Source organism: Lissotriton helveticus, chromosome 12, assembly GCF_964261635.1.
Source record: "Lissotriton helveticus chromosome 12, aLisHel1.1, whole genome shotgun sequence".
NCBI classification, from domain to species: Eukaryota; Metazoa; Chordata; class Amphibia; order Caudata; family Salamandridae; genus Lissotriton; species Lissotriton helveticus.
The window spans coordinates 845,775,127-845,787,551 of record NC_136073.1 but is presented as its reverse complement, the minus strand read 5'-3'; the positions used below and the strand labels follow the sequence as shown (position 1 = coordinate 845,787,551).

General features: G+C 43.1%; 1 protein-coding gene across 6 annotated transcripts in view; it reads right to left on the bottom strand.

The window, feature by feature from the left end:
* Positions 1-12,425, bottom strand: part of TCF3 (transcription factor 3) — a 620,473-nt gene that overhangs the window by 482,598 nt on the left and 125,450 nt on the right. For 3 of the 6 annotated variants that reach the window (XM_078670855.1, XM_078670859.1, XM_078670858.1), the window contains exon 4: positions 6,523-6,596. In XM_078670855.1, the coding sequence (XP_078526981.1) occupies positions 6,523-6,596 (74 nt within the window). Of the gene's footprint in view, positions 1-6,522; positions 6,600-12,425 lie in introns of all 6 variants that reach the window. The other 3 variants (XM_078670856.1, XM_078670854.1, XM_078670857.1) reach the window with 1 other exon arrangement.

Here is a 12,425-nt window from a genome sequence, read left to right as displayed (position 1 = left end):
TAAAGATCTGCTTGTGCCCCTGTTGCACATAAATCTTCTTGTTGTCTGGAGTGCTGCCTTAGAGCTACTCCTTCAGCAAGAGACAAAAGAATAGCCCGGCAGAGATTAGCTTGCTCAACTCTAAAGTGGACTTCGGAAGCAGAAGTTAAAGTTCAAACAAGAAACCTTATGTGAAAAGACTAAAAAAAGAGAAAGCATTTCGGTGTAGTAGCAGATGTATGAACTCCCTGAATAACCGACCACCAAAGAAATGATCAGCCATCCCTAGCAGTTCTTGGAATCTCAAGAGGTTACGGATAATGAAACCAAAATTAAATGAAAATGAAAAGTGGAAAGTCTAAAATAAATATGGGAATTCTCTATAGCATGGAAAGCTGTATAATGCTAGTCTGCGAACTTAAAAAAGCTTCCCCAGAAACCATGCACATCAATGTTTTAAAAGGCAGCAGACCAGAAATGTGGGTTCTTGCTCAATAGTGTTCCAGGCTTTATTAGCCTTGGGCTGCAGTACATTTTATTTATTTATTTATATCATTTCTAAAGCGCGCTGTAACCCTACGGGCATCCTGGCGCTGAAAAATGCAACTGATGGGCTGGTTTGTGAGGGCAAAAACAGGGGGGAGGCTTTATGGAAGTGAGACATTAGGAAATAGCCAGGTCTTGATCCTTTTGCGGAAGAGCATCAGTTCGTTGGTTTTCCTAATTGCCAGAGGCAGGCTATTCCAAAGGTGGGCTGCCGCTATGCTGAAAGCTCTGCCACCATAGGTGGCTTTCCTGATCCTGGGTATACTAATAAGATTGGTGGAAGAGGATCGGAGGACCCGTGTAGGTTCATACCACTTGAACTTGGCCTGCAGGGGTTTGGGACCCAAACTATGTGCAGCCTTGAAAACGGTACACAGAGATTTGAACCGGATCCTCTGCTGAATGGGTAACCAGTGCAGCTCGGCCAGAGCAAGAGTGGTGGAAGAACGACGTCCTCGAGAAAGCACCATCTTTGCAGCTGCCGCCTGGATGCTCTGGAGCCTGGAGATCAGATAAGCAGGAGATTCCAGTAACAGAGCATTGCAGTAATCCAGGCTATTGCAAGCGTGTTTGATTAAATCTCCTTAAAGTTGACATGAGTTCTTATTGCAGTTAAGTAAGGGTGTTCCCAAACCGTATCCTACACATAAGTACTTCTTTTAAAGTGGCACTGGGACCTAAATTGAAGTTCAATCCTTTTCTCTAGTACAAAATTCATGTGTAAATTTTTTGTTAAGGAGTTCCTGTAATTTCAGCTTCCTAGCAACTCCTTAAAGTGCATTATAATGATCTGGCTTATCCACAAATTTTAAAGGACAAACCTCGGAATTCTTCAGCTGAAATAAGGGAGGTGGTGGGGGGGGGTCAGTAAGACAAGGCTTAACCTTGTCTTCACTGCAAAAAGAGCTGCGCAGGGCAAGCCAAGATTTCTTGCCCACTAAGAAGTTTTCTAGTCAGGCAGTTTTGGCATCCTGTATGGAGTTGAATTCTTTAAAAATTAAAGTTTCATAGAACCCTGCACCGGTTTAGCCAAATAATTCACACGCTTCTTAGAAACAGCACAACAGTTTGGCATGGGCTACATCCAAACATCAAGTCATATGGGCCTGCTCGATCATTCAAGGTGTGTTTAGTCCTTGGTCTCCCATTGGACTTGGTCAGTTTCTACACCCTTGTGAATGCCCTTCATCTCTAGCGATTCAAGAGAAGGATGGTTCAAGTCTAACTGGAAGTTGAGAGGATGCCTAGGGGCATCACACCCTCACAAAGGCAGGCAGAATCTTCTTCAAAGACTGCCCTTGATTGGGGGGGCGGGGTGTATTTGTAGCAGGCTGACAAATAGCCCTCTAGACGGCAGGTAGGGGAGATGACCGGTAACACATTTAATTGTGTTTTTATTTGAAAGGGACAGGGTGGCACCTGATAAGAATGAGAAAGCTGTGGCTAGGGCTTAGGGTGCCAGACAGCTCTAGAGGTCACAGTTCCCTTGCCTATCTTTTGAAATGATGTATAGCGGGGTTTAATCACAGAAAGCAACAAATTAGCCTGAGAAAACTGTTTGAGCTAATCAGAACACAATCCAAAGAACAACCCCAGCCACTCAGCACCACGCGCGAGGCTCCCTCCTGTGAAGACTTCTCCGATTTCTTTATCCAAAAAACTGAGAGCATAAAGGGCGATCTCCTTAGTGACGCAAGCCTCTACTCCAAACCGCAATGCATATCACCCACTGAACCAAAAAACAATGCTACATGGTCATCCTTTGTCACCTACTCTGAAGAAGAAATTGGCAAACTGCTCAGCACCTTGAAACCATCCAATCACCTCACAGACCCCCTTCCTGCTAACGCTGTAAAAGACTTTACCCCTGTGCTCCTCCCACTCTGGACTAAAATTATCAACAGCTCACTTCAACAAGGAACCATCCCTGACTCCCTCAAAGTGGGTCAAGTCACACCTTTACTAAAGAAACCTACAGCCGACCCCTCTGATATAAACAACTACCGTCCCATTACCAATATCCCCACTCTCGCCAAATTGTTGGAAAAATGCGCACAACTACAACTGACTAAACACATTGTTCAGTTTGATCTCCTCAACCCTCATCAATCAGGCTTCCGAGCAGGACACAGTACAGAAACTGCTATGACCCACATAATTGACGACGCCCTTCAAATCCTAGACCAAAACGATACCTGCCTCCTCATCCTTCTTGATCTCTCTTCGGCATTCGACACCGTCAAACATGAGAATTTACTCAAACTTTTAAACACAAGAATGGGTCTATCTGGGACTGTTCTCAAGTGGTTCACTTCCTTTCTACACAACAGGTCGCAGAAATTCAAGAGCAACAACCTGATGTCCTCGCCAATACCTGTTTCGTTAGGCGTCCCCCAAGGCTCCTCCCTATCCCCAACTTTGTTCAATCTAGTTATGGAACCTCTCACCACCTTGTTACAAGCAGCCAATGTACACTTTCACATGTACGCCGATGATACCCAACTATATCTCAAAGTAGAATCCCCCAATGACATTTTACTCCTGAACTCAACCATCAGAAGCACCCAATCCTGGCTTGCCGATAATCATCTTCCCTTTCCCCCACACTGTTCAACCTCGTCATGGAACCTCTCGCCACCTTGCTCCAAGCATCCAATGTACAATTCCATATGTACGCTGATGACACACAACTTTACCTAAAGCTACGATCCCCGGAAGATATCAAACTTCTGAATTCCACACTTAGAAACACTCAAGCTTGGTGGGCCGATAATCACCTCAAACTAAATGCTCTGAAAACTGAGTTCCTACTGATCTCACCTCCTGCGAAAATTACCACCACCCAAATCTGACTTAATAACCTAACAGCACTCAATGTCCAACCTACCATCGTGGATTCGGCGAAATCCTTAGGCATCACACTCGACGCCAAGCTCAACATGCAACAGCACGTTAGCAAAGCAACAAAAGGAGCTAATTTCCAAATCAACACACTGAGGAAACTTAAACCCTTCCTCCCAGCCAAGGACTTCCAAACTGCTGTACAAGCTTTAGTCATCCCTCGCATAGACTATGGAATTGTGGCCCTCAGCGGACTCCCGCTATCCACAACCGCACCCCTAAGAGCCTCCCTGAACGCTGCCGCGAGACTCATTACTGGCTCAAGAAAACACGCTCATATATCCCCAGACTTAAAATCCCAGAAATGGCTGCCTTTTGAAGCAAGAATACAGCTAAAAATTGCCGTTATGACACACTCGGCCGTGCACCACAAGGCACCCAACTACCTAGCTCAAAAGTTGTCTATATCAGGAGGCTCGAGATCCAACAGAAGCACAAAAATTCTACTCCTGAAACCCCGTAGATTCCGGAAGGAAAAAACATACAAACGCTCCTTCTCAGGAATGGCACCCAGGATCTGGAATGCACTCCCCTCCTGAAACCAGGCTTATCTCCTCCACTGCATTCTTCAAGAAAGAGGTGAAAACCATCCTTATGGCCAAGTTCACCTGAACTTTAAGGTTGTTGGATCAGAGACTTTGCATCGCTTTGTATTATTGATTACCTGATTGTCTCTTGGCATTATATTCTTACTTGATTGCGACACTATTATGCTACTCTCCTACTACCGACCACTATATGGTACACATTAGTTTGTTGTACCACCCTCTTGATGCCCCCACCCCTTGTTCTCTCTAATCCTAAGAAAATGGTATAAGCCATCCCTACATCCAAAGCTTACCTGAACTCTATTGTAGCGGGTTCAATGAATTTGCACCGTCTTATATTACTGGTTACCTGATTGTATATTGGTATGTTATCTGTACATTACTGCTATCCTATTATGCTACTGACTATTATACTGTTCCCATTAGTTCTGTTTAGTCACCCTCCTGTTGCCCCTACCCCTGTCTCTGTGAAGCGCTCCGATATCTGTAAGGATCTTGTTCGCGCTATATAAAACTTTGAATAAATAAATAAATAAATAATCATCTCAAACTCAACGCTCTGAAAACAGAGTTCCTTCTTATCTCTCCTCCCGCGAAGATCTCTACCACACAAATTTGGCTTAAACACCTAACTGCACTCAATGTCCAACCCACCATCGTGGACTCAGCAAAATCTTTAGGCATAACACTAGACACCAATCTCAATATGCAGCAACATATCAGCAAGGCAACTAAGGGAGCGAACTACCAAATCAATACCCTGAGGAAACTTAAACCCTTCCTCCCTGCCAAAGACTTCCAAACTGCAGTACAAGCACTAGTCATCCCTCGAATAGAATATGGCAGCATTGCCCTCTGCGGACTCCCCCTAACTACTACCGCACCCCTAAGAGCTTCTCTAAACGCTGCAGCGAGACTCATCACTGGGTCAAAAAAACACTCACATATCTCACCTGACTTGAAATACTTGAACTGGCTACCTTTTGAAGCCAGAATACATCTGAAAATCGCCTGCATGACGCACAAGGCTGTCCACCTGAGCTCACCCAGCTATCTCACTCAGAAGCTAACAATTTCTGGAGGCTCTAGAAACACCAGAGGCACAAACAATCTTCTGCTGAAGCCTCGAAGATTCCGGAAGGAAAAAACTTGTAAGCGCTCCTTCTCAGGAATGGCACCCAGGATCTGGAACTCACTCCCTCCTGATACGAGGCTCATCTCCTACACTACACTGTTTAAGAAAGAAGTAAAAGCTATCCTCATGGCTAAATACACTTGAACTATTGTTCTGGACTCATTTAAGTCGCTGCACCGATCTTTATTACTTGTCGTCCCCTTTGTTCATATGTTTTACTTGTATTGCCTACTTACATTATCTTCTATGTTCCCACGTATTTGTACTATTAGCATTACTGACGTGTCTGTTTGACTATGCTCCCTCATGTTCCCCCTTTCTATGTAAAGCGCTCTGATATCTGCAAAGATCTTGTTCGCGCTACATAAAACTTTCAAAATAAAATAAAAAATAAAATAAAATAAATAAATACTGAACATGCTAGATGGGTCAGTAGACATGACTTTGCAGTGATATGATAAAGGTCAAACTAATCATTGCTGGTTTAATACTACATAGAAGTTGGTTTACTGTATGGCAATGAGCATGCTACCTTTAACAGAAGAGATTATAGAAGGTGTGTTCTTACTACTAGAGTAAGGTCTGAGGGGAACTTGCTTTCCTTGTCCTCTTGTTGGCAGGGGCATAGTACGAGCTGCTACATCAAAAGGGCAATTGCCCTCAGGTTAGTAATTACAGTATTTCACGCCTTTCTTGGTAGAACTCTGGTCCGGAGGAAATCTAACTGCAGTCACTACAAGAGGTGCCAAGCCACCTGAATTGGCTTACTTCAGTCCCCTGGAAGCAGACGGAACAACATTTCATTAAAGCAGTTTCGACACATTTATAATACAAAAAAATAACAGCTCACAACTGCAGGCTTTGTCAAACGAAAGCCTGTGCAGTACTAGTCCTTTGGGGGGCTGTAACTGCAGAAACACACATGCTAGCACAACTTGCACATTTCCCTTCTGAAAGTTTAACAACTTGGCCTTGAAGGCTTTGGGCTTACACTTGCCCAGACTGTTTGGCCTGACATGCTTGAAGCACTGGCTGCAATAGTACAGTGCTGCTGATAAGGCCTTTTGCTCTATTTTTTTATCCCACTTTTAGGTGGGGTAAACCTAGACTGTCTCACATTTAAAAAGTATACCTTTTGCACGTTTTGCACTGTCTAGACACTTACCAAAGTCCAATATGTCATTTGATGTTTGCCAATTAGTTGCCATGTTCTAGAGGTAGCACATATGCAGTGAGGTGGTTAACACGCCTCTTATTGCAGAGAGCTTCAAATAGCTCAGCACATAGAGCAAAGCACACAAAAAAGGAATTTCCATACGAGACTTCACACATTTTACATAAAACAGTATTACCTCAAAGTTGTGTAATGTATTACAACAAATATAACCACAACTTATTTCTGTTTAAACTTACCCTTCCTTGGTCAAATGAAGAATTATTTTGATCTCCAGAATTCCAAGAACTGGACCCCGTCCTTTCATCTAAGCCTACTGAAACAAAGACAGAGGGTTACCTGTGCTGTACATATTTGAATATTAGTAAAGCACGCTCATTAATATACTTGCAAAAACTCTTAATTTACCATTGATGAATGTGAACCCGATATACATATGTGAATGGAATGCTGCAACTGAATTTACAGACGACGCAGCTATAAACGTTCACAAAAAATACTGAGCATGCAACGCGTTTAACTTCAAAAACAGACTTTGACAACATCTACCTGGCTACTAAGGCTGTCTGCCACACTTCATTCCAGACTCTGCGCGAGCCCCAAGTATTCTAATGCCTAGTGTTGAACTACCTTACAAGAATACTCTAATTATGCTAGCAGACCAGATGTTTGTGCAGCCCTCCATCTCCTGATGGCTATTCACCCAGCCGAGGTATAGATGGCTTGTGAGAAAGGCATTACAATTCCACTGCTTCTCACTTAGTACATTTTCGGCTCCTTTTTGGGCTTAACTCAACCGCCTTGAATGTAAAAGAGCAATGGTGACCCTGCTTCCCACCACGCCTACAGCTAAGGTAAAATCTAAATCTAGGATTCTTTAGCACAATCTCCATTCACCCATGATAATTTCTCCTAATACCCCTACACCTACATCTTCACACTTAACACTCCTATTCTTGATTTTTTTATCACCCATTCAGCAGTATGACCATGGTGTACAAGCAATGTAAAACAAACTAAACAACGATTCACATTTTTATTTTATTTTAAGTTTTATATAGTGCGAACTAGACCCAAGACATCGGGTATCAGAGCGCTTTACATGAGCGCCAGCTTCGTTACATGGGACACATAAATGCCCACATTATGTCCTCAAGCTCCTATCAAAAACTAAGAGGAAAAATAGAACTGCGTTAAGCATTAATGACGCATTTATGAACATGACGTAATTTGGAATGCAATGACGAGGACTGGACTGTGACAGTAAATTCTTTATATACATGGTTTGGACTCTGGAGGCATCATGTAATTTAAGACTTCGGTAGTCCTCAAGACATCTTAAACCCTTCTTGGTTTTATGTATATTATACTTCTAAATTGATTGTAGTGTATCATTTACATCTTTTTGACGTTTGGGATGGAATTAGTTCCTCCTGACCAATTGATGGTTGCTCTCCATGTTTTTTCCAGATGACCTGTCTAATCAATAAGGTTGAAACGTCGTCGCCTTCCTTGGAAAAAAATTAGGATTCCACAAAACCTGTTGCTGTATATAATTTCCTTTTTTGCCATTATTATTTCTGTTTACACTATAGTTTGTCCTTTGTTAGTGATATTTGTTTGTGTAACCTTGTGAGCACATTTTGTGTTATTTGAATTCTTTACCAATGGAAAAAAAATGGATAACTTTTTGATGGTACTGTGTTATTTGATTTTTTAAATTAATTATTTGAAGTCAAATGTTTTTCCTTTAACTAGGAACCTGAACCATTGTAGCGTTTATATAGCATTGGACACAACAAAAATAAACACATTTTTGGTCAGTAACAGTGCTTTAAATGGGCCGGTACTAGTCGATACGGAGTACCAGCCCTTATTTATTACTAGCAGCCCGCCCCGACGTCGTCCGGGGGCAATGAGGCTTTAGGGCCAACCGCCCGCCCCGACATTGTCCGTGTCCCGGAGCCTTACCTCAGCCGCCGTTCTTCAGGGCCAACCGCCCGCCCCGGCCCCCTCCCGCCCAGACATTGTCCGTGTCCCGGAGCCTTACCTGAGCCGCCGCTCCTCCCCGTGCTCCTGACTTCACCACCGCTCCTCGCCGCTCGTCACCGCTTCTCCCCGCCTGTCCTCCTCTCCCCGCCTGTCCTCCTCTCCTCCCCGCCTGTCCTCCTCTCCTCCTCGCCTGTCCTCCTCTCCTCCTCGCCTGTCCTCCTCTCCTCCCCGCCTGTCCTCCTCTCCTCCCCGCCTGTCCTCCTCTCCTCCCCGCCTGTCCTCCTCTCCTCCCCGCCTGTCCTCCTCTCCTCCCCGCCTGTCCTCCTCTCCTCCCCGCCTGTCCGCCGCTCCACCCCGCGCTCATGTCCGCCGCTCCTCCTCGTCAGCACACACATCGCGGCCGGCGCTACGTCGCGGCCGGCGCTACTTCCAGGGGACTATTTTTTTTATGTTACATTTTTTAAATAACGTTTAATTTTTACTTTGTATAGCCTATGTCCATCTGCACACCCTGACAATTCCAACGATGTATCGGGTGTGTGGATTGGCGCTGTGATTCCCGAGTTTACTCGCCTCAAAGCTTCAAAGTTCTTCCTTTATTATAGTAGTATAGATGAGGAAGAGTACCTGCACTTCTCAAGAGAAACGGAATACTTTTAATTGAAGAGTGCCAGCACTTCTCAGAAGCGAACAGGTACTCTGGTACAGAGTACCTGCACCTCTATTTTTCCATTACAAGTACTGGTCATTAAGATGTACTCGCATATAAGAATTTAATTCACAGCATGACATTTTTAAGGCCTGGGGACAACAAACAATGTTGGAATATCATGGTCCCACGAAGTCTATTTTGAGGCACATTGACCTGGTGAGCTAGGATAACATATACATACTAGAGTTAGAGGAGGTGAGCAAGCGAGGGCCGCAGGAAGCAGTTATCTGAATAAACTGCAACTGTGCAGGTCAGGGCTAGGAGTCTGACTTTACTGAGCATGTCCCACAGCTGAAATATTATATGGTGGACTGGCACTGATAGTAATTCGGAATAAATAAACAGGTTCCGGATATCAGGAGATTTCATTACAAGACAGGAGGCTACATTATGCATAAATCCTTTTAATGCAGCTCAAAAACAGCTGCTTACATCACAAAGACTAGAATAAGAATAAGTGACATCACAATATTTATAAAAGGCATGTGCCAGGGAAGATCAGCCTCTTTTAAATGCGGCTCACAGATAAGTAATCTCTCCTTATCTTCTGCTCATTGATTTATCATTTACTGCATATTTGATATATGTAATGAATGTATAACTGTATATTTTAATGAAAATATATTAACTTTGCATTTTAATGAGGATACATACTTAATTTTCATTTTCATCAGGTTTAAGCTGAACTCGCTCTCTGGCTTGTTTCAACGCTTAATGTCCCCTCGACCTCCAATTTATGGTCGTCGGTCCCTTCTCCCTCCGCACCCCCCCCCCCTTTTTCATCAGCGTTAGGAGCTGTCAGGGTTATCATGCCATTGAGGGATTTAGGGATTTAGAGGTTAATTTAACTTGGATCATAACTCCCACAAGGTATTCTACCCCCTTACGCCGTCTTTTATTAAAGAATTTTACTTTTTATCGGCATTTCTTAATTTCGGCTCGGCTCCGTCAAACCAGCGCGAGCTACCGAGTGCAAGCGAAGGAATGGTCCTTGGCAACGGCAACGCGCCGCCGTACGCCTCCTAAGGTCCATTCCTCACACACCATGCCCGGCTGCTCAAGCGCGTCGGTTTACCTTCAAGGTCTTTCCCGACTGCGCTCGATCAGTTGTTTCTACCGCCAGGAGCCTTTTAGGTCGCTTTCAAAGCTTATTATCTTGAATTATTCCCCCGTTTTGATTCCTTTATAATCCAATCGTTATTTAACCCCCCTTTAACGTTGTCCTCATAAATAATAAAAAATAAAAATAAAAATTCGACCTTAATTTAGACTTAGAATTGTTTTTTCTGGCATAATTCGTCAATAATATTAAAAAAAATAAAAAAAGGGGCAAGATTCAAAACTGTTTAATCTTTTTAGGGAACACCTGAATACACTTGATTATTATAATTTAGAGTACATTATTTATCCCCTTGTATTATATATATATATATCATGTCTGATTTGGAGTCTAACGACGCTGTCGCAAGCTCCCATACCCACACTAGCGATTCTTTTAAGAATTTCCTTAAAAAAGAAATGAGATCATGCATGATTAATACCCTAAAAGAGGTCATGTCTCATAAAAGAGCACTAAGTATTGAAGGTGATACAACAAATAATCCTTCCCTATCCAAAGCCACTAAGAAAGTCAGGCACAATCTAGGCACTACTGGTAACATTCCTAACCCAGTTGACATGGGAGGTCCTAGCACCTCACACAGTATGGGAGGCCCTAGCGCCTGTGGTATACTGTTATGCATTCTCGTGCTGCCCCGGCACGAGAATGCATTCTTATCTCCCTGTTCTGTTCTAGTGTTCTGGGCAACGTTTGTCAGTTGCCCGGAGTCCTGGAACAGAGCAGCTGTTAACCTGTGGGTGTCTCTGATATTCTACCTAATAAAAGAAGACTACCAATTTACCTACGAGACTCTTAACTTCTTCATTACCACATACAACATTTGGCAACGAGGAGCTGAACCCACTGAAGACACCCACCAGGAAGACACTCGACAGACACTCGGCGCATCCTTTCTACAGCAACTCTCATCGATCTTCACGATTTAAATCGGTCCTATCTCTAAGAGGTTCGCTTATTAATACCTCAAGGACTTCGATTTATAATCTTCAGCCTCTTACAGATACCCAGTGACGTCTTCCATAAACGGACCAAGTCTTCGCCTGAACGTTCCAGCTTTGAGACACCATACGTCACCACCTGCGAGGTATGAGAATTCTCTATTATCGTGAAACTGACGCGAGGCGACTATGATCTCACGCAGACCAAAGCGTGTTGACATCATCACGCTAGAGTTAGCGGCCATTTTGGAGGTCGCTTAGCAACACTTCACCGAACAATCATTTCACGAAGCCGACTCCGTTTTTAGTCAAACTTTCTTCTTTCTTTCACCAGATGACTGAATTTTAGAGCATTTTCGACAGAAAGGTATGGTTTTCTTTTCTCGATAACAGACACACCATTGTCTGTCCCTCAAGAAAAATTTTCGTTTTCTAAGAAGTAAATGCAAAATTTATTTTGTATTAACAATTGATTAAAACGAATTATAAAAGAAATACTTAATTTGATATGGCTTCTCCACAACAATTTGCACAGCCCCCACCATTTCTTCAACTTCCGGGCAAACCAGCTATTCCATGGCGTCAGTGGGTTAGAGCATTTGCTAACCATATTATTGCTATTGATGCTGTGAAGTTTAGCCCCGAGAGAAAAGTAGCTATATTATACGGCTGTTTAGGTGTTGCTGCGCAAAACGTTTTTGAAAATCTTCCAAGGTCCCCTGCCCCTACAGGTGAAGCAGGTGACCACTGGGATGAATATAAGGAAGCTTTATCTCGCCTGGCCAGGCATTATGGTGAGGAACCTAACGAAATGCTAGAAAGACATAATTTCTTTAAAAGGAAACAACGAGAAGATGAAACTGTGGAAGAGAACATCGCACAGCTAAGAATTTTGGCGTCAACTTGTGAGTTTGAGTCAAACCCTGATATTTACATCCGAGATCAATTTGTTTTTCTTGCTATTCCAAAAAAATCCAACAACGATTATTAAGTTGCAAAATGCCTACACTTCAAGAGACCATTGACATTGCTAAGAGTATCGAGAGATCCATCACAACGTCTAATGCTCTTAGTAATGATCAACCTTGCACCTCTCTTAAGTCTTTTCCACATGATAATTCAAATATCAATGTAGTAAATGTTAACAGACCTTTTAAGCAATTCCCTAGGAAACCAAATTCAAATTCTTTTTGTTTCAGATGCGGCTCAAAGTCTCATCTTGGTCATAGTCCAACGTGTCCTGCTCTGGGCAGAAAATGTGTTTTATGCAAAAAGATCGGACATTTTCAGAATTTATGTAGGTCTGTTAAAAAAACTTTCAGACCATCGGTTAATACAGTTGAATGTTCTGAGCTTGATGAATGTGTGGATGAGTTTCAG